General features: G+C 47.6%; 1 protein-coding gene across 3 annotated transcripts in view; it reads right to left on the minus strand.

The window, feature by feature from the left end:
* Positions 1 to 23,700, minus strand: part of asic1b (acid-sensing (proton-gated) ion channel 1b) — a 373,411-nt gene that overhangs the window by 84,480 nt on the left and 265,231 nt on the right. Inside the window, exon 1 of one of the 3 annotated variants that reach the window (XM_056273038.1) lies at positions 14,302 to 14,979. The exons of the other annotated variants lie outside the window; for them this stretch is intronic. Within the exon in view, the coding sequence (XP_056129013.1) occupies positions 14,302 to 14,979 (678 nt within the window). Of the gene's footprint in view, positions 1 to 14,301; positions 14,980 to 23,700 lie in introns of those variants that run through there. 3 annotated transcript variants of the gene reach the window in all.

The following is a 23,700-nucleotide window of genomic DNA, read 5'->3' on the forward strand; positions in this document are numbered from 1 at the left end:
AGAGGCGTGAGGTAGCTGGTATGTCGAAGCGCGGGGACACGTTTCCCGAATGAGGGGGTTAGTGTAACGACCATGGATGAGTAGAGTCGCCAGCCCTTGGCTAACGGGTCGGACCCTTTAGTTGACTGGTTAACGTAGTCGCCCGTGGTGCGGGAGACCCGGGTTCGCGTCCCAGCTTGCAGCGGTTCCCGGCTGCCCCCCGAATTCGCTACAATAATAACAACAGTTAGATAATAAACAATTAATAAGCACTACTGGTAATTGATTACCAATCTGGTTTTTATACTGCACCTGTATATGTTCTGATTATGTTCGGTATATGTTCTGATTTCTTGTTCGTAATGACTGCTTTGGCAATACAAGTGCCTATTTGTCAAGGCAATAAAGCACTTTTTGAATTTGAGAGAGAGAGAGAGCGAGAGAGAGAGAGCGAGCGAGAGAGAGAGAGGACAAAGAGTCGATCTTAGAACAAGTTTACACTTTTCTCCTAACTGCCCCTCTGACATCCACCCTATAATTTAAAACCAAGCGTGCTGTTTCAGCTTTGACATAAAGTGAAAGGCCACAATTCTTCAGGAAGCCAATGACACGCAGTTCGCCAGTCATCAAGCTAATTAGCCGCTGACAACTGGCTGTTGGCCCTATACCAGACACGTGTCATATGTCTTGCTCATATGTAATTGCTCCATGGATTATCATTCATTCCCTCATTATTAGGCACCATTAATCTTGGTAGATGAATGGAACAAAAGCCCTCTCCCTCCATTTTCGCCCCTTTAAAAAGATAATTAGTATTAGTCCTATGATGTACTGGTTGGTATTGAATAAAGGTAGCAATGCAACTGTCGATTTTTAATAAGCTAGGCTTAATACCCAGGCAGAGTTGGCTAAATGGGAGGGCGGATGAGGACTTGTCACTGGCCCGCTATTTCAAAAGTAGAATGAAGAGAAGCTTGCTTAAAAAAAAGGGAGCACATGAAAACAGTGATCCATCACTGGGATAGACAGAGATACAGAGAGAGAGAGAGAGAGAGAGAGAGACAGAGGGGGAGAGAGAGAGAGAGAGAGAGAGAGAGAGAGAGAGAGAGAGAGAGAGAGAGAGAGAGAGAGAGAGAGAGAGAGAGAGAGAGACAGTGGAGAGATGGAGAGCTGCTCTGTCTCCAGGACACAGAGAAAAAGAGTCCATGCGGAGAAACGTTGCGGTGTGTGGTGGAGGGGGAGAGAGAGAGAGAGAGAGAGAGAGAGAGAGAGAGAGAGAGAGAGAGAGAGAGAGAGAGAGAGAGAGAGAGAGAAAGAAATCCAGCCGTTCTTTTCCCGTCATTATGTTTTCTTTGGCAGTGACTGTGCTTGTGAATGAGGCTTTCACCAACTAGTGGTCATCACAGCTTTGACTTCGATGAAGAACTGATGTAGAAATTGGAGGGGTGTTTCTTTACAGATATTGATTTCTGAGATGATTTCTTGCAAAAACATTTAAAAAAAAAAAAAGGTTGGGGGGGAGGGGGAGGGGGGGGAGAAGGCACAGTTCCACCTCCAAGAATTCTGACGGAGAGAACCAGTTGTGAATCGAAATGAAACATTGTGCCACACTGCCCCCTTGTGTACACAGCGAGACATTCAATGTTGACGGTGCTGTTTTGATAAGGGTGGTGGTGGTGGGGGGGGGGATAGTACATATTATCGCGTGGGAGGGAAATTAATTCACTCGGAAGAAGCCTGCGGACCATGCGAAAACAGGACGGAGATAGAAGTGATTTATTTTACTGATAGCATCTTCACAGAAATTGTTTTTCAAAGGAGATCAAACGAAGAGACCCACCGCTCTCCACAATTGTTCCCCCCCCCCCTCAACAATGTCTTGTAAAGCGTTTGACTCAACGCTCCTCAATCAGGAATGAACTGAAGGGTGTTTGGCAATCTTAGCCGGAGCTTTGAGTTACTAAGAGCATGCAGATCGTCTCTCGGAATCAACAAGGAAAGTAAAGAGAAAGTCAGGGAAAGTCAAACTGACTCTTACAAACCTTTTAATGAGTTCGCATTGTGACCTCCTACAGGGGAGAGAGAGAGAGAGAGAGAGAGAGAGAGGGAACACAGGACAACCGCAGGGTTGTTGCCCTAGCTCCTTACTCTGCAGTCTGTTCACACACACAACTCTGTCACCAAATACTGAAATTCGCAGATGACACCACAGTAATTAGGCTGATAAATGACAACAATGCCTACAGGAGGGAGGTAAAGGACCTCTCCATATGGTGTCAAGATAACAAGCTCTCCCTAAACGATGAGAACACAAAGGAGATAACTGTTGATTTAAGGAAGTCTAAAATGGTTCAGACGCCAGCTTACATCAGCCGTGTCCCTGTTGTGAAGAATTGTGAAGAACTTCAGATGTCCGACTCCATCTCCTGGTCTCTAAACACCAGTTGTGTCATTAAGAAGGCACAACAGACAATATACTTTCTGAGACGTCTTGAAAAATTCAGCATGTCCACAAAAACCCTAGTCAGTTTCCATCAGACGACACCTGAGAGCATGTGAGAACATCTGAGAGCATCCGTACTGGGAGCATACTGGTGTGGTTTGGCAACCTGACTGAACAGGACCACAAGCAGCTGAGAAGGACAGTGAAAACGGCCTCAGACATCACAGCAACAGCACTGCCACCGCTTCAGGACATGTACACCACCCGTTGCAGAAGGAAGGCCCTAAGTATGATCAGAATCAGAATCAGAAGACTTTATTCATCCCTGAGGGGAAATTGGGTTCCATTACGGACACTCACGCTCTAGTAAGAAAACACTAAAAACTAGCAAGACACAAAAAAAATAGAGACAAACAGAAATAAAAGATAAAATAAGAAATAGAAATAAGGACAAAATATATAAACAAGCATGGTGCACGTAACACCCTAGCTACACTGCACTACCGCAGCACACAAAAAAACACCACAAAGAAAACCCGACAGGGGAAAACAAGTGGAAGGGCAGTTCAGTGACCATTAACTCCGAGTGTCTGACACTCTGAGGGAGGAGTTGTAAAGTGTGATGGCCGCAGACAGGAATGACCTGCTGAGGCGCTCCGTAGTGCACTTTGGCCGAATGAGTCTATTACTAAAAGCGCTCCTGTGCCCGACCAGCACATCATGGAGTGGGTGGGAGACATCGTCCATGATGGCACATAACTTCAACAGCGTCCTCCTTTTAGAAACCGCCACCAGAGAGTCCAGTTCCACCCCCCCCCCCCACAACATCACTGACCTTGCGGATCAGTTTCTTGAGCCTGTTTGCATCCGCTACCCTCAACCTGCCGGCCCAACACACAACGGCAAACAGGAGAGCGCTGGCCACCACAGACTCACACCACATCCTGAGCACTGTCTGGCAGATGTTGAAGGACCTCAGCCCCCCCCTCAAAAAGCAGAGACGGCTCTGTCCCTTCTCGTAGAGGACATCCGTGTTCTTAGCCCAGTCCAGTTCATTTATGATGGAGGACACCATCCACCCAGCACATGATCTGTTCTCCTCCCTTCCCTCAGCACAACGCTTACAGAGCATCAGAGCACCAACCAGCCGCCTCAGACAGTTTTTACCCCTCTGAACAGCAGGCTCCTTACATAACTTCACCGATTTATATTATTTTGTGGGACTGTATTCAGCTTTTGTTATTATCTATCATTTCCTTATTCCACTGCATTTGAAGGTACACGGAACTTTTTTATAAGTATGAGAATAAAGTGAAAGCTGAACTTGAACAAAGCCCTTGCAGTGGGGGGGGTCTGTACTTGCAGAGAAACGCGGCTCGACTCCATTTCTGTCAACCGTAAATTGACTCTCTGTGAAATCTGTTCTTTTGGCCGAAGCCCATCACACAGCGTCGGGCCCGGCGAGGGGAAGGGGGGGACTCACGAACTCGACTGGTGCAGATACAATGCATCTGTAAATGAATGTTTGAAATGCTTCAATTACCTCATCAAGGTTTCAAGCCAACAAAAAAAAAAAAACACAAAAAAAATCCCACCAAGGATGAGATGCAGATTACCTCCCCGAAAAGAGGCGCAACCTCCACTACGGAGATTTGAATCACTCCCCGCTCGGCAAAAATTACTATAAATCACATACACAGAAAATCCATTGCTATGTGAGGACATGGCAGTTTAATTAGCCTAATTCAAAAAAAGGTGGGGCATAATTGTCGCAGCTTCAGTCTCTGTCATCTGTCGGCATGCATTATAATCTGGTGCACTCGGTATTGCTTTGGAATAATTTACCAGCATCTAATATATCACGGCACATGCTGGGGGGTAATTACGTTTCAACCCCCCCCCCCACACACACACACACACACCCAGAAACAATTTCTGCTGGGTGTCGCCTTAGTGGTGGTGAACCATAATACCTAATTACAGCTCGCAGCCAGACGGCGAGGTCGACTCTGACATTTAATTTTTCCCCTTTACCCCTGAAAACACGTCCCCTCCTCTTCGTCGGTGGGCCTGTGCGTCCGTCGGTCAGTGTGTCCGTGAAGAGCCTCGGGCCGGGGAGAACAGACCGATGCTCCCGAGGAGACAGGAGAAGGGCGTAACTGGACCCGGGGCAGCGCTGGGCTGGTAGTGCTGAGTTTGGAGGAAAGGCAAGCTTTGTCTAATGGGCCGGGGCCGGGGGCAGGAAGCAGGGATTTGGATGGCTACACCGAGAGGGGCTCACATTCTGCCCCGGCACAGATTTGTTTGCAACCTGAATCTCCAACAACCCCCCTTCTCCCTCCCCCTCTCTGTCTGGAGGGGCATCATCAGCCAAGCCCCTGCTATTGAACCAGCCAAGGGGGCAAAAGCCCATCGCCATGTATGTCACCAGCAAAAAGCATCCACAAACATGCCTTACATGCCAAAATACACGGATGGAGAGGAAAAAGAAGAGGAGAGAGTTGGGGGGAGAGAGAGAGAGAGAGAGAGAGAGAGAGAGAGAGAGAGAGAGAGCATTAGAAAGAATTAGAGAGTGATGAGGGAGAATTAGAGTTTGATACTTAAAGACAGAGAGAGGTGGAAGACAAACAGACAGCCTAACACAACGCAGACGAAGAGCAATCGATAACTGCCCTGATATCTCCCCCACCCCCCTCCCCACCTCCCCCACCACATCCTGCCACCATACACCGACCCTGGCGTCGGTGAAGCCATTAGCGGCTCCTTTTCGGTGGATATATTAAAAGGCCACTTGCGGGGATTTTGTTGCAGCCTGCCACTCATCACCGCCTGGTGTTTGTTGTGAACGGCCGCGTCAACCAAAGTCAATAAATACCTTTCACTGATTAGTTGTGCAGACAGAGTGTGAAGGTGAAGACATGGCGTGTGCCCGTGAGCAGGTGAGTCAGTCGGGCCGGGTTGGGCCACGGCCCAAAAGTGGGTTGCAGCAGCGTGGCGAGCAGGTGGCTCACGAAGATGTCCACAACAAACCCCATTTTCAAAGAAGAAAAAATTCATTTTCATACTTAGAGTCAACGTACACAATGCAATGCTGTATATTGACATGCCTTGTCTGTTTCATCCGATCTTTAGTCAGCCACGATCGAAGACCGGAAGGGGGAATACTGCATTTCTGTTTCATCCGATCTTTAGTCAGCCATGATTGAAGACCGGAAGGGGGAATACGGCATTGATGAACGATAAAGAGGACTAATTTATTGATCGCTGTAAAATGATTCCCTCCCCGTTCCTCCCCTCTTTCCACATTCCCCCTCTCCTCAAGGGAAGAGGACATACGGTCAGCTACAGAAAAGCTAGTGAGAAGTCAAAGTCTTGCAAAGGGGGATTTCAGAATACAGGGACTTGGACCTGGGCACTCTCAGAAATGTGAAACAGTAAATCCAAAATGGAGGCGAGAGCTACGATGCAAACTTGGAAGGTTTTCGCTCCAAACTGTTGCTAACTTTGGCAACAGGCGGCCCGGACAGGTCCTTTCTGGTAGAGAAAGAGAGAAAACTATTTCTTTTGTGGCATCTGGATAGCGTAGTGTAGCGGTCTATTCCGTTGCCTACCAACAAGGGGATCGCCGGTTCAAATCCCAGTGTTGACTCCAGCTTGGTTGGGTGTCCCCACAGACATAATTGGCCGTGTCTGTGGGTGGGAAGCCGAATGTGGGTATGTGTCCTGGTTTCTGCACCACCGCCTCCTCTGTTGGTCGGGGTGCCTGGGAGGGAGAACTGGGGGGAAATAGTGTCAGGTGAAAAGAAGCAGCCGGCCACGCCACATGTATCGGAGGTGGCATGTGGTAGTCTGCAGCCCTCCCCGGGTCGGCAGAGGGGGTGGAGCAGCGAACGGGACGGCTCAGAAGAGTGGGGGTGGGGAAAAATCATTTTATTTCGTGTAAATAATGAAGTTGGCGGTGTCCCCGTGGCTCAGCCAGTTAAATGGCACCACGTCGACTCTGGTGTCTTAACATGGGTTTGAGTCTACCGTGAAGAGTCCACACGAGCGACCGCACCGTTTTGCTAGTCACGGCTTCAGAAGTGGACATTTTCTGTCTAGAGTTCACGAATTGTGACGCAGTCTTTCATTAATCTAATGATACATCTGAGGAACATGTCAATTGGCAAAATTCTTGGCTTTTATTCCATCTTTAAAACTTTGCGTAACCAGTTCTAAAGCGAGAGAATGACCTGGTCGCTGCTAGGGCGCTAAACCGTTAGCCTCTGTGGCTAACAACATTATGAGCACAATATTGTCCTCATAGCCTCGCCTCTGGAGTCACGCTTCACTTTCTTGGGGCAGTAAAGCACAACCGTTCCCTCCAAAAAAGAAATGCTGAAAAAATACAAATGCGAAGCTTTTAGTGCAAGTTCACAAGGGAAGATGCTCATTTTTTTGCGTTGACCTTTCCTCTCCAACATAACAGCAGTCAACTGCTCTCCATATTTATAATATTTTGAGAGTAGGTAAATGGCAGAGCTTGACCTACAGACCATTTAAGCTGTTTTTCCCCCCTTTTTATTTTTCTTTTTATAAATACTACAGATTAAACAGAGTACGAGGGTGCATTAAGAGAGAAGTGCAAGTGTGACGTTCTGCAGTGGCTGAGGGCCTGCATAAAGCAATCAATACGGGACGCTTTAATAGAGACGGGTCCAATTGAAAGCACCGAAAAGGCTGCCATTCATCTCGTTAGACCCGACAGGAAGATGAATACTTGTCAAGTGGAAGATAGCTTTTCGTCCTCGGTGCACACATACCCGCCAAGTTACGCCTGCATTCCCATACACCCACGCTATGTATGTGCACACACACACACACACACACACACACACACACACACACACACACACACACACACACACACACACAGACCTTGACCTTTCCGGTCCTCTCTGACTCACACAGACCTACACGGAGCTGTCTCTATAAATGGATTCTTGGTTAAGTGCTTTTTTTTTTTTGCCATGTTACCGCCAGCAGAAATTGCTCTCAGCCTATTCATTATGCTTTGTTTAGGGCTGAATAATTGATTACCTAACCAAACTTCTGTGATTGCAATTGGGCTTTTTAATTAATGGGTTTGGGGAAAGTAAAAGTTCAAGCCCAAAGTTCAAGGTTTTAATCTGAAAGCGGTGCTCTAAAAGACATTAAGAGCGTGAAAGCAAATGGAATGCGAATGCAAAGTTTTGGCATTGAAAACATAAATATTCACTAGATGAACTTTTCAACCGTAAGCTTTTAATCCCGTTATCTATCTGGAAGAACCACTTTAAGTGTATCTTATACTACTATTACTGCTGCTACTACTACTACCACCACCACCAACAACAACAACAACAACAACAGCATCAGCAACAATAATAATAATTCACTGACAGACCCAGTGGCGGCTGGTGCTAAGAAATTTGGGGGGGGGGCAATTTACCTTGGCGCAGCACACCTGACAGCTGCTTTAATGTCCACACAGTCACAGAGTTATTAAGAAGGACAACGTAGCCTATAGATTTTATCAGGGTTCGTAGACGGTGGATGATTGACAGTCGAGACGAGGCGTCGTGGTGGGTGTGAATATGATTGGCAGCCACGAGAACTGTGAAATCACATTAGATCACAAAACATTAAAACAATACCAATTCGCTGCCAATAACAGTGGGAGTGTCTGGGGTGGCACAGAACTGCGCCCCCCCCTGGAGAATCTGAAGAAACCAATCAGACAGCAGCCTCAGGTCACCTGCTCGCCACAGGTTTGAGGGCTTACATAAGGTATGGCTTGAACAGCGCCCCTCACCCAGGAAGTATATGTTTTCAGACAGAAATCAGCCAATTACCATTTGGACCCAATATTTAATGGCTGCTGACAGGCGCTCACAGACTGAAAACACTTTTATCTCATCATTATTTGCATCACACAACTAAATGATATTTAACATGTTGCCGGAATAGGCTCCGGCATCCCCGCAGCCCTGAGAGCAGGATAAGTGGTTAAGATAATGGATGGATGAAGTAGATATTCATCTCTTGATATCTGAAGGGGGGCGGCGCCCCAGCACCCTGTACTGGCCAGCCACCACTGGACAAACCTTTGCACACCTTAAATACAACGCACGGATGAGAGAACAGCAGGCCACTTTTAGAATCGAGGCTTCAATGAAAGAAAACAAAATAAGAATGAGGAGACGGGTGAAGCTAACAGGGCAGCGTCCCTGTCTACAAACAACGAGCGGTTTTTAAACCTCTGTCTCTGTTTAAACATGTGTCTCCCCCCCTGCCACAGATCAAATCCCACCGGAGCTCTCTCCTCTGCAGTAAAGTCTGCATCCCCTTTCACTTTCAAACTGTCACCAAAGGAAGAAAGCCACTTCCAGGAAGAGCAGACGCCTTCTTGCCTCGTGGAGCATAGGGCGGGTGGGGGTGGGGGCTGAGATCATCAACTTCTCAGTTCCCATTGACAGTCTCCGCACTTTGTCTTTCGGGAAAAACACGCAGGAATAGCAAACATAGCGAAGAGCGTGCACCCTCTCATGCTTCCTCTCTCTCTCACAAACACACACAACGACAGACACACACACACACACACACACACACACACATGTATTGTTCTCTCCCGGGTGCAGCATGCCAGACGTGCACATTCCTCACCTGGAATGGAATACCAAAAACCTGAATACTGGAGGATTTTTATGGCATTGCGGAGCAAGAAACACATGCACAAACACGTGGATATTCTGCAGCGCACGACCAAAAGAAAACCAAACATCCTCCTCCTTCATTCCTCAAAGACGTCCTATAGATGTGTCTTGCTGAAAAATGGTCCTATAGCGCTCGATTCTCGGGGTGTGCAATTTTTATGATGTGATCCCTTGGGCTATTTGAAGTTGTACGGAAGTCAAAAGGTGGTCCCCTTGTGTTGTTGTTCTATTGTCAGGGGTGTCCAATGCTTTGTCCAACACACCAGGGCCCTGAAATCTGTATGGTGCTTTGTCTGCTGGGTGTCCCGCTCAGCCTGTTGGCTCGGATGTGAAGTCGTGTCGTCCGTGTGTCACATGTCATCATGGACCGTGATGCTACGCTACCACATGGAAGTTCTTGCTTATCCCCTGATGCCACCCGCAGATAAAATCTTGAACCGGATCTTAAATGCTGAATTTGGTTAAACTGTGAATATGCGTTAAAGGAAAACCACCATGATTCCCAACATTATCTCGCCATTTCTTACACATGCACTCCGATAGCAGACATCATGCTGAGCTTCTGTGCGTCTAAGATGTAAGATTGTCCTTTAGTAGTCCCCCTTGGGGAAATTCAGTTACTGCAAATCAACCCATCCTAGCTGTGAGCTGTGTAGCTAGGAGCAGTGGGCTGTCGCCTTCATGCTGCGCCCGGTTCTTTTCCCGTTGCCTTGCTCAGGGGCACAGACCGGAGTGTTCACCCTAACATGCACGTTCATTTTTGATGGTGGGGGAAACCGGAGCACCCGGAGAAACCCCACCGCAGACACAGGGAGAACATGAAAACTCCACACAGAGTTCGACCCCCCAAGGTTGGACAACCCCCGGGTTCGAACCCAGCACCTTCTTGCTGTGAGGCAACAGCGCTAACTGCTGGGCCACCGGGCCTCCCAAAATGCTGCCGTATGTCCGCTGGTGACATCAGTGGTGGAATTACCTGCGAGTTGCCCTCTCGATTCAGTGACATTGGCTAAAACAACTGCACGTTGCGTTGTTATTCGTATTGTCTCGTAGATGTGGCCTGCCAAAGCTAGGGGCAAACCAGGAAGTAACCCTTGCGGTTTTTCCAGTCACAAAGCCACAGATGTTTCTGCACAGTTTCGGCTGCATTTCAGAGACACAGAGGACTGCTCGGCATTATGGCTGCTATTGGAGCGTTATCCCTGCAATATTTATGTCGGGAGGTGATGTTAAAAATGGCAAATGTTTGCCTTTAATCTCTTAACTCTGTCACTGGCTAACACAGCGAGCGTTTTGTGGAGTGGAACATGAAGTCTGTATCACCAGACTTGTTACGACAGCTGTACCATTGCTCTCCCAATCAGACTATGTGTATTTGATATATTTTTCATAGACATCTATTTCTTCACCTGGGGAATATCTCGTTTTAAATCTATTGTACTTGGTGAATAGAGATATCTGTGCTCATATTGGCCCTCCTAGGTATTCTACGGAGCACAAATGCATTCACAACAGTCCCTCGGATTCGAACCCATCCTGCCGTTACATCGTCGTCACGTCCCTCAACGGGCCAACGGGGGACTCTCCTCAACCTCGGTTTTGACATTTAAGACATCCAGAGCTGCATCAGACCCCCGCGTTTCAACCAACCCCTCGGGGGTCTCTGCCTGTCACCCCATCCCCCTTCTCCTAACCCAGAAAGACTGCAGTCAGTGTGACAGGCTGTTCTCCAGCAAAACTCCATGACGTCAGAAGCTACTGATGAAATCTCACTCCCTTAGACAGGCTTTTACTGTTTGTTTAAGTCGCTGCTATTTTCATGATGTTAGCCCCCCCCCCCGTGGCAGGTAAATTAGTTAGTTGATCTGCATAACTATTTTAGATTTGTGAACCATTGAGCGTTTGCTAACGGATTTTCAAGAGTCGGCCTCCGGTCGATAAAGCTTACCAAAAAGAACGCCATCATCATAATACAAATCAACAATCATTCCTCTGAGCCTGCTAACTCTTATTCTTCACCCCCCCCTTTTCTCCCCAACTGTACTTGGCTAATTACCCCACTCTTCTGAGCCGTCGTGTTGTTGCTCCACCCCCTCTGCCGATCCGTGGGGGGCTGCAGACTACCACATGTCTCCTCCGATACATGTCGAGTCGCCAGCCGCTTCTTTTCACCTGACAGTGAGGAGTTTCACCAGGGGTACATAGCACGTGGGAGGTTCATGCTATTCCCCCCCCCCCCCCGAACAGGTGCTTTGACTGACCAGAGGGGGCACTAGTGCTGCGACCAGGACACATACCCACACCCGGCTTCCCACCCGCACACACGGCCAATTGTGTCTGTAGGGACGCTTGACCAATCCGGAGGTAACGCGGGGATTCGAACCAGCGATCCCCACGTTGGTAGGCAATGGACCTCCACGCCGCCCGGATGCCCCCCGATTTATGATTTCTAAAAGTGAAGGTAAATTTAGTCACAAAAGTCCTGCATGGTTAACGTTAGGGGTTCATTTAGGACTCTTCACTGCAGACTCAACCCCGTTTCCAGACACCGGTAGACCACAGCCGACGCGGTGGTACGCTTTTATCCGGCCGAGCCGCAGAGATACCACCAACCTCATTATCTACGAAACAGAAAATGAACCGTCTTCTCTCTTTCACTACCAGAAGGTTAGGAGTGGACCACCTTCCATGTTCGTATCGTAGCTCTCCCCTACATTTCTCGTACCGTTTTACCTTTCTGAGAGGGGAAGAAAAAAAAAAGAAGGGGGGGGGATGAAGACACAAGATACAACATCCCAAGATGTGTTATTAAGATGGTCGTCGATATTTCGAAGCAGTCTACAAATGCGAACGAGTGTGTTATAAGAGCTTATAAGTGCTCCATTTGCCATTTAGTAATAATCACTATTTACAGCTGCTCATTATATAAAGCCTCTCAAATCTCCTCAACCGCCAGGAGACACGTTACTGCAGTGGTAATCATAATATTGTGTTTGTGGCATACTAGAATAAACCCACACAAGCAAAATAACAACGTTATTGGTGGTGGTGGTGGGGGTTGGGGCGTCGATTCACTGCAATATTGCGACACCATTCCTGAATTGCAGTGTTGAAGCACAATGAAGAGAGGCTGTGAAATCATTATTCTGACATCTCTGAATCTAAATTGTTTTAATGTTTATTCAGGGAACCAGACTCGTGTTTTAAGCTTCATAAATATAGCCTTTACCAAATTAATGCATTTTGTGGCACATTTTCTTTGCATTTCAAATTTATTTTAAACCAGGGTGGATGGAGCCTTAAAAAGAATCACGATATTTTATCGCGATATAATATCACGATACTGAAAAGATCACAATATGTATCGAACTTAAATACCGTATTGATAAGGAATCGGGAGGTCGGTGCGGTTTCTCAGCCCTTGAGAACATGCAGTCTCCACATCGCAGCGTTTAGATCCGCCCCCTTCGACGCACTCAAATCCCACTTAAAACCCAAATAAAGGGATTCTGAGTCTAGCAGGACGCTCTGCTTGTTTGTCGTTGGGGGGTTTTGTCCGTGAGACCGTCACGCTCCGCCCTTTTCATCCACGCTTTCATTTAATGATATGGTGCGGCACTGGCTGCTCTTAAATGCACTTTATAAATAATAACCCTGAACTGACTTTACTTGCAAGGCGACGGGGCCAACCACTTAACATCCACGCTGCCTCGGCAATGGATAATTACACTGATAATCATAGTCATCATTATAATGCGGCTGTCATCACGACTGTGGCCGGGGCTAATAATACCACTATCAGTGACTATGTAACTAACATCTAATTCACTGTTTCTAATAACAATGAGTTATGCCAGGTAGCGGCGTCACGTCAGTAGCAAATTGGACCAGCCGGTCACATTATCGACATTCTCTATCACGCGGAGCCAATCAACACCTGCGGCGCCCTCATTGGCAGTCACCACATACCTGTTCATATTTGTGCAAAGGTCAGAGAAATCAATGGATGAAGAGTTGGCTAGTGTCAACACAATACACTTACTCAGTATTCCTCCTGCGCGGTGTCTGATGTGCTCAGTCGAGGGAACACTGGGCGGAGAGCAAAAACCCAAAAAGAAAAAGACTGGCTGACTAACAACAGGCTATTTTCAGAGTTGCAAGTTTCCCTCAATGCCGTTTCATTCCTTTCTTTGTTCCTCTTTTTATATTGGCACTGAAATCCTTACTTAACCGCACAGCTTGACGGTTAACAAACTCTTGATTTACGCCGGTAGTCTGAGGTGGTAATTTAGCAACCTCCAACGTGAACAAGGCCGGGTACGGGTACTCTCTTCTGGGAACCATCGGAGTCGTGTAAAATTTAGAGTCGCCTCTGCGAAGCAGCAAATCAAAGCTCGCGGATGCAAATAGGGTCGCTCGTTACACAAGCGTTTGCTCAGTCCGACTTGCTCTAGCTGTTGCAGAACACAAGGGCACGGCATGTTTTCTGCGGACACCGGGCAGCCTTCCTCTCCGCTCTTCTCTGCTTCACAACTACAGGTTTACTGTCGCTCACACGCCATACAACCTATGTTTTGGTACACCACATTACTGCGTGAGTCCACGGGGGTCACACTGAACAGATGTATGTAAAGATATATCAAACAGTAGTCAAATCTGTCTGAGCGCAAATTGGAATTTCAGCCTTTGAGCCAGTTCGAATGCCAATGATGTTGTCCTCAAAAAAGTTCATGTATTAATGGGTGTAACCAAGGGGAGGTTGTTTGACCTACACCAAAAAATGAAAGGTCCAAAAGTGTAGCTACATCGTGTTCAAAGAAACAAGCAGCAGTTACCTTTGGAAGAAAAGAAGCTTATAGTCACCATGTGACGTTTTTAAGCCTGAGATATCCATTATTTGGGGATCCTTCCTCTAAATTACAAGTTTTAGTATGAAGTATATTGTAAAGTTTTAGTATACTGTAGTGTATTCATAGCCAAAATAGGTCAAAGGCAGGTTTGCATAATCGTATCCTGTGCTCAGAATAAAAGGTCTGCCTTTTGGGGGGGAGGGCGAAAACAATCCTTTGCACAGACTGACTACAGCCCTGGCATTTGAAACAAATTGGTAAATGTATTTTCACAGAGCTTCCCGCTGCAGCCTACCTCTCGGAAATTCTCAGGGCCGCACTCCAAGCCTCTGAAGTCGCACTCCAGCAGCATGTCCTCTATGCGGTGCCGGGTGCGGTTGAAGAACTCGGCCAGGCTGAAACGGGAGCCTGGGGCGCGGTCAGGCTCCGGGGCCAGCGGGAACCCCGGGGCCATGTTGTCTTCGTAACCCAGCAAGGGGCCCGTGAAGATCAGGTCGCTGTAACTAACCTGGGACCTCCTGAAAGTGTTGTAGTTGCAGAAGGTGACTGCTGGGAAGGTCATGTTGTCGGCCACCCTCTCGTCCAGCATGGTCACGTGGTCGTACTGCAGGTAGTAGAGCACCCTGTCGACCACCTGGAAGAGGAAGGCAGACAGCGCCAGGGTGAACACCAGCGCCCACAGGCCCTGGCGGAAGCCAAACTTCTTGTCCTCCACGAAGACATGGTTAGCACCGTGGAGCGAGCAGCCGCCGAAGAATGTGGCCAGGTCGTCCACCGGGCTCACATCATCTTCTTCGCTGTTGTCGTTGTAAGCGTCCAGCTCGTCGCATTGTTCCAAGTAGTCCCGCGAGCTGCCGTTGCTGCACCCTTTCCTCACCCGCTGGTAATGTTCATCGAAGCCACCCTTTCCAGAACCCCCGCCGGGCTCGTCGTCAGCTGAGAAAGAGATGGTGCACATGATCCGGACAGGCATGGCGACGTTAGCTGAATCGGCTTACTTTGGACGTTGAGTGTCTTTAGTTGTGCAAACCAAAGTCCTTCCAGAATTGGAAAATCAAAACTTGGCCAAAAAAAACCCCATCAATATACCAAAAGAACTTGTCAACAAAACCACATTCTAAAGCAATTCAACTGACTGAATGAGAAAAAGTGGAACGAGTCTGTTCAAATCTGACAAAGAATGTTAAAAAACCCCAATCCGTCCCATCAGTCAAAGGCATGCAGGAATTCACCAGTCAAAGAATCAATACAGCAATCCAATCCAAAATCAGACACCGAAGCAGGACACCCCTGTATCTCCTCAAGTGACATGTCAATCAAAAAACAGCGACCCAATCAATCACTTGCTGTCCTGCAAACGCAGCAGCAAATTCACCCACAGCGAAAAGCATCACCAGAGACGAAAACGTGAGCGGGTTTAAAAGACAGAGTGGGGAGAGGCGACACACCGTCTGGGTTCGTCCTCAGGACACTGGGGCAGATGCACCCCTTAGAGCAGATTTTCAAAGTGGAGAGGAGTAGTAAGAAGAGGAGAGGGGGAAGAAGAAGAAAAAGAGGAGGAGGAGGAGGAGCAGGGGGAAAAGGGAAAGGGAGGTGAGGTCATGAGGAGCACAGGACACAGAATACTCCCCAAGGGCCCAGCTACAGGTCACTGAGCTGGGGCAGAGTTTCACCATTTACAGGAAAAACGGCTTTGACACAGGGAGAGGGCGGGGGAGGAAGAGAGAGAGAGAGGCAGAGATCAGCAACCAACGTGCCATTGCGAAAAGCAATAACAGGCTGTTTATTTCTGCTGATTGTACTGCTCGGTATAAACTCCCTTCCGCCAGACAGGCAAATCTTATTTCAGTCCAGTTATTGAGTAATCAAATGGAAATAATACCGAGGTGCTATTGAAATGAGAAGGGACGAAATGATCAAATTCAAGTGCAATTTTGGAAACACACACACACACACATACACACACAGTGGAACAAAGTACCTTCATAGAATATATATAACTACTATCTGGAACAGTGTCTCTACATTAGGGGCCGGTCGGGCCCGGCCCCACCAGATGTCGCCAGTGCACAACATGCTCACTAATTCAGTGTAACAAATAATGGAGATAAATCCATTATCCAAACCGCTTATCCTGCTCTCAAGGTCTCGGGGATGCTGGAGCCTATCCCAGTAGTCGTTGGGCGGCAAGCGGGGAGACACCCTGGACAGGCCGCCAGGCCGTCACAGGGCCATATTTTTTTTTCACCTCGTAACGAGCACCATTGTGTGTTTATTACATATGACAACAGTAGCAGTGTCTGATACATTCCAGATATCCTCCTGTAGCTGTTGTGTAAAGGTCAGTACTTGTAGCAGACTTGAGCATGGGGCCCATCAGTGTTCATTTAACCAAGTCAGCAGGTGAAAACCCTGCACATGTTCAACACGCTTTCAGTAATGAGCCGTGGGGCACGACCATGTTGGCCCCATGCTGACAGCAGCCAATAAAAAAATAATAGAATGAATGACAGGTCAAGACATTTAGTACATGTCTTTTACGGTATCGGCATTACTACGCAGCTACACACAACACCACCTGACACCATGGGACAACAGAGGTTAAATACACTGTCTGTGGTGTCAGTTGATAATGAATTCATTAATGGGTCGGTGGAGTTCAACAGAAAAGTTACTGACAGGGTTGCCCTGATGAAAGCTCATTGTGCATCTTTTCTTTTCAACCAGTAGACGTCACTGGTGAGTCTATTCCTACTTTCGGCTGCTCCCGTTAGGGGTCACCACAGCGGATCATCTGTTTCCATCGCTTCCCGTCCTCTGCATCTTCCTCCGTCACACCAGCCACCTGCATGTCCTCCCTCACCACATCCATAAACCTCCTCTTTGGCCTTCCTCTTCCCCTCTTCCCTGGCAGCTCCACATTCAGCATCCTTCTCCCAGTATACCCAGCATCTCTCCTCCACACATGTCCAAACCATCTCAATCTTGCCTCTCTTGCTTTGTCTCCAAACCGTCCAACCTGAGCGGTCCCTCTAATATACTGGTTCCTAATCCTGTCCTTCTTCATCACTCCCAATGAAAATCTTATCATCTTCAACTCTGCCACCTCCAGCTCCGCCTCAGAGGTAAAGAGAAGGTTGACAAGATGGTTGTGAGACCAGCTATGTTATATGGTTTGCAGACAGTGGCACTGACATCACTGGCGAGTCTATCTGCCATTATTACAAGGCGTGTTATTTTGGCTGCAGGTTAAAGCCCAGAAAGCAACGGGTTTCCCGGCTCCGGAACGTTGCTCTGGGTGCGTTATTACAGTCGCAGACCACAATGATCCTATACCGCTCGATAACTCCGGATTTGTAATGCCATGCTGTATAACAAGGTAACATACCAGTTGTGTGAGCTCAAACGCTGCTTTGGATGACGTCACACATACCCCGTCTCCAACTTCAGCGAACTCCTGCACCGCGTTACGTCAATGTGTGCGTTTGTGTTCGGATTCATTGAGCAAGTAGGTTTGTGTAGTTTCGTTGCTGAGTCGGATGCTGCCCACACAGAGACTACTGTGGCCCAACAGGCTTCCCGTGCCAGAGACGCCCCCCGTCTAGCTTATGTTTATTTACAGTAGGCTGACACCAGAACTTCACCAGTCAGTTTCAGGAGGGACTAAAACACAAACCTGTTTCTGAGCTGTGACCTGAATGACACCACCGTACCGTGATGAAACACACCAGTGCTGGTGCTCATATCGGCATTTCTTACCAAATTTATAAAAATCCGCTTTTCATGGGGTTGGAAATGGCCGAACACGCCATCCACTGTTTTAAATCAGCCATGAGCCTTGCGAGGCCAACGCTGACGTAGATCTACGTCATGAAATTAAAAAAAAAAAGAATGTTAACGCCCTCCAATCGGATTTTACGTCTGCGGCGCACTTGTGTCGCGGCGGTGGGGGCGTCTCCGTGGGGCGGTGTCTGACGTCATACCAGAAGGCGGGCCGGTGGAGGGGACCACAATGGTGTGCCGGGGCCTTCTCGCAGATCTCCCAGCTACTCCTGCCTCACACATCCACGCCCCCTCCCCCCCAGCCCCAGCCTTTACCCACTTTTTAGCATCTTTCAAAATGATGCCGTGGGTGGAGTTTAGGCTCAACACAAATACAAGTGGTGGAGAGGAAGGCAAGAAAAAACAAACTGTCTTAATGGATCCTGTCATTATCGAACCTGGAGATGAATCCAGGGTTCCCAGCGGCGGTACCGGTGGCGATATGAAAAGGAAGTGCCAGGAGCCGATCCATTTGCATCGACCCGGCTCCATTAGACTGTCGGGAGATTCTCTTCAGAAACATGATGGCTGCTGCCAGATGAAACCTTACACCCACTTAGGCGATGACAACGCTTTGCACAACAAAGACTCACAACCCTAACGACGTCGCAGGCCACCGCAAAAGGATCAGCACCGCAACACGTACAAACCCTAAAACCAGATTACAAACTCGTTAGCTTAACGCGTCCGCTGGCTAATCATAATGGTGCCGACAGCTTCCGGTACATGTTTCATCCGGCGGGAAGTGGTGGTATCAAGTGAAAAGGGGCTCTGGGGGACGCCCGGGTAGCGTAGCGGTCTATTCCGTTGCCTACCAACATCGGGATCGCGGGTTCGAATCCCCGTGTTACCACCCCTGGCTTGGTCGGGCATCCCTACAGGCACAATTGGCCGTGTCTGCGGGTGGGAAGCCGCATGTGGGTATGTGTCCTGGTCATTGCGCTGGCGCCTCCTCTGGTGGGTCAGGGCGCAGCTGTTGTGACTATTGTAGGAAGGCTTGTAGAACCTGATAATGTAATAAATTCCCAATAATGTAATAACCCCGATAATGTAATAAAAATCTGCTCTTGAGTCCATTGAAAATGCAATAAAACCCGATAATGTAATAACTTCCTGATAATGTAATAAACTTTTTACCAATAATGTTGGGTATACTGTATGATGATGTGGGGCTATTTAAATTCCAATGACCTAGGCAACTTCATCAGGATGCATAGTACCTTGGATCCATGAAATAACTACCAGCTCCAGTGATACAGTGGTTGTGAAAAACGGATAAACAGGTCAAAAGTTAATAAACATTCATGCATGTCCAACTTTGACCTGTTGGTGGCGCTAGGGCTCTGGAGCTAGAGTTGCCAACACAGTATCACCACTTGAACCCATTAATAGGCGGTCTGCTGTTAAATTATTACAATATTGGGGAATTATTACATTATCAGGACCTGCAAAATGAAGGCTAACCTGATCATGTAATAACCTCCTGTTAATGCAATACTTTATTACATTATCGGTAAAAAGTTTATTACATTATCGGGAAGTTATTACATTATCAGGTTTTATTGCATTTTCAATGGCCTCAAGTGTATTTTTTTATTACATTATCAGGGTTATTACATTATCGGGGATTTATTACATTATCAGGTTCTACAAGGCTGTTGTTAAGAGAGCAGTAACAGTTGTGTTGAGCTGTGGCGCGGCCTTCATGCAGCTCTTATCCGCCGGCCTGCTCTACCACTGTTAGCCTCTGATTCCTACTTATTAGGAGCCTCTGGCATCCAGACTGACCTATAGCATGAATAAAGTCCAGACCCAGCCGCGTTGGCTGCTGTCCCCGTGTCTTCGTCTTCCGAGAGGGACTGAGCACAGTGATTAATGTGCGTGAAATTAGCATCCTGGACGTGGCCCAAAAAAAATGTGAAGTTGAGAAACCGCTGCCGGTAATGCTGTAGTCAGCGGTGGAGGGTAAACACACTTGAATGGAGAATAACCACCTTTTGATTTTTCAGAATAGAGTTTTGAGAAAATACAGAACATTGTTTATATACTCTGGTGAAGTTTTTTTTTGTTTTTTATCAGGTCCAGCCATCCACCCATTATCCAACCGCTTATCCTGCTCCCAGGGTCGCGGGGATGCTGCAGCCTATCCCGGCAGTCACTGGGAGGCAGGCGGGGAGACACCCTGGACAGGCCGCCAGTCCATCACAGGGCTCACAAACACACACAAAAACACACCTAGGGACAATTCAGTACGGCCGATCCACCTGACCTACATGTGTTTGGACTGTGGGAGGAAACCGGAGCCCCCGGAGGAAACCCACGCAGACACGGGGAGAGCCTGCAAACTCCACACAGAGGACGACCTGGGACAACCCCCAAGGTTGGACTACCCCGGGGCTCGAACCCAGGACCTTCTTGCTGTCAGGAGACCATGCTAACCACTGCGCCACCCCCAAAAAAAAAACAAAACAGAAACTCACCATTGTGTATAATAATTGGCCACTTCACATTTTGAACATACACATCTATTCATCTGTTAAGGCCTGGCTGTCTAACTGTCAGGAGAGAGGAGTGGCTGTCTAACGGATGGTGTAAAAACGTCTTTTCCCCCCTCTAACAAACCTCTTTGTGGTCCTGCATGAACATGACGTGACTGACAGCACCACGTGCTGCCGCCGACTGCTGATGCAGCAGCAGATGAGCGGACACGGGACAGGAGACAACCTGTAGAAACAATACGATAAAATAATAGTTATAATAATTAATAAATATTAATAAAATAACAAATTTTAATAAAATAATGTTCCAAATGTAAGCCCGAGGCCAAGTATTGTGATGGTTTTGCAAAAACTATAAAATGTCAAACATTCAAGTTTACGTTTTGCGACTTGTAACAAGTCAGTCCGGTAAATATAAATGCAATGCCAAATAGCGCCACCGGGTGGCTCCTCCTTTGCGTTTTTGTGACGCACTAGTAGAACCGTTCTCAGTGCTGCCTCGACCGACGTCCACAAGAACGAACCGTCACGGTAACCAGTGTTTTGTGTTGATCAGGCTTACGCACACACATGAATAACGTTGTCTGTGAGCGGGTACGCCATCACCGATAATGTTTTCATCTGTTTGTTTTATTTAAATTTCCCGCCTTTTTCTCTCCAATTGTACCCAGCCAATTACCCCACTCTTCTGCTCCACCCCCTCTGCTGATCCGGGGAGGGCTGCAGACTACCATATGCCTCCGCCCATACATGTGGAGTCGCCAGCCGCTTCTTTTCACCTGCTGGTGAGGAGTTTCACCAGGGGGACATAGTGCGTGGGAGGATCATGCTACCCCCCCCCCCCCAGTTACCTCTAACAGGCGCCCTGAATGACCCGAGGAGGCGCTAGAGCAGCGACCAGGACAAATACCCACATCCGGCTTCCCACCCGCAGACACGGCCAATTGTGTCTGTACAGGGACGCCCGACCAAGCTGGAGGTAACATGGGGATTCAAACCGGCGATCCCCGTGTTGGTAGGCAACAGAATAGACTGCTATGCCACCCGGACGCCCACCTATGTTTTCATCTGTTATGGTGCTCTGACACCAGACTTTGTCAAGTAGGCTAGTCTACCACTATGTTGGCCTTGCTGTTATGACTCCACTTCCGTGGCAGGGTGGTCTGTTTCCCAGTAATCATTTCATTTAGGCCTCAACTGTGCAGAACTATAGTATAGCATAGCATAGCATAGAAAAGCATAGCATAGCATAGTATAGTAGAGTGTAGTATAGTATAGTAGAGTGTGGTATAGTATAGTAGAGTGCACTATAGTAGAGTGTAGTATAGTATAGTAGAGTGTAGTATAGTACAGTATAGCATAGTAGAGTGTAGTACAGTATAGCATAGTAGAGTGTAGTATAGTATAGTGTAGTATAGTATAGCAGAGTGTAGTATAGTATAGTACAGTATAGCATAGTAGAGCGTAGTATAGTAGAGCGTAGTATAGTATAATATAGTTGAGTGTAGTATAGTGTAGTATGGTATAGCAGAGTGTAGTATAGTACAGTATAGCATAGCAGAGTGTAGTATAGTATAGCAGAGTGTAGTATAGTATAGTACAGTATAGCATAGTAGAGCGTAGTATAGTAGAGCGTAGTATAGTATAATATAGTTGAGTGTAGTATAGTGTAGTATGGTATAGCAGAGTGTAGTATAGTACAGTATAGCATAGTAGAGTGTGGTACAGTATAGTGTAGTAGAATTTAGAACTGTGCAGAACTGTTGCTGGTTGTTTTAAAGCTGTGTGCTTTCACTTCTTTCATTTGCTACTGACATGAAGTTATGTTACATCTGACTGTGATGGGCCGGCCGGGGCCCGCTTTGACCTTCTTGCACTGGGGCCTGGTGCTGACCCGTTACATCGCTGTTGAGGAGTCAGACCAGCGAGTGCTTTGTAAACCAAGAGGAGGATTTTGAATTGTATGCTGAAAGCAACAGGTAGCCAATGAAGGTTTCGGAGGACTGGAGTTGTGTGGTCTGATTTTTTTTTTTTGTTGTCCTGGTTAGAAGTTGTGCGGCTGAGTTCTGGATAAGCTGTAATCTCTGGATTGTTTGGTTTGCAAGACCGAAAAAGAGAGAACTGCAATAGTCCAGCTGGCTCATGACAAAAGTGTGCATGAGTTTCTCCCTTCTTTGGAAATATTTCCGAGTTGGAAAAAGGCAACCTCGGTGATGCCGTTGATCCAAATCACTTATCACTGATGCTGCAGCCTATCCCAGCAGTCATTGGGCAGCAGGTGGGGAGGCACCCTGGACAGGCCACCAGGCCATCACAGGGCTCACACTCTCACTCACACACACACACACACTCACACACACACACACACACACACACACACACACACAGACATTTAACCCATCCTATTGTATAGCAGCAGTGGGCAGCTGCAGCGCTGGGGGACCAACTCCAGCTCTTCTTCCATTGCCTAATCATGCACTTCATAGAAAATATATAACATTAAATTAATATAAATTAATGCATTTCTGAAAATACGGACTATATTGGTAGTTAGTTATCTAATTGTGATCACTGTCTGAAGGTCATAGTGTAGTTTACACACCCATCTATTTACCACGACATCTACTGCTACTACTACTACTACTTTTGGCTGTTCCCGTTAGGGGTCGCCACAGCAGATCTTCCTGTCCTCTGCATCTTCCTCTGTCACGCCAGCCAAACCTCCTCTTCTCCTCTCCCCTGGCAGCTCCATATTCAGCATCCTTCTCCCAATATACCCAGCATCTCTCCTCCACACATGTCCAAACCATCTCAGTCTCGCCTCTCCTGCTTCGTCTCCAAACCGTCCAACCTGAGCTGTCCCTCTAATATACTCCTCCCTAATCCTGTCCTTCTTCATCACTTCCAATCAAAAGCTTATCATCTTCAACTCTGCCACCTCCAGCTCCACCTCCTGTCTTTTCATCAGCGCCACTGTCTCCAGACCATACAGCATAGCTGGTCTCACTACCGTCTTGTGGACCTCCCCTTTAACTCTGGCTGGGACCCGTGCTTGGTACCGGGGTTACCACGACATCATTGGTTGTAATGTGTAAACCTTCAAAATGGACACAGTGAAGTCAAACAAACACGATAAGTCATTTGTAATAATTAGCGGTACACGTTAACGGATGCTGACAGCACTGACTATGTTTTGATGATCATTTTACCGCCTCATCTTTTACTTTTTCTCTCGCTACATCCCATCCTGCTCCTTCCCTCCTCTCCTCTCGATACCTCCTCTCCATCTTTCATCTCCATCTCCTCCGTCAGCATTCGACGATCCCTCTGCCTCACTCCTTATCCCTCTCTCTCCATCCTTTTCTACCTCTCTT

Source organism: Lampris incognitus, chromosome 2 (genome assembly GCF_029633865.1).
Source record: "Lampris incognitus isolate fLamInc1 chromosome 2, fLamInc1.hap2, whole genome shotgun sequence".
NCBI classification, from domain to species: Eukaryota; Metazoa; Chordata; class Actinopteri; order Lampriformes; family Lampridae; genus Lampris; species Lampris incognitus.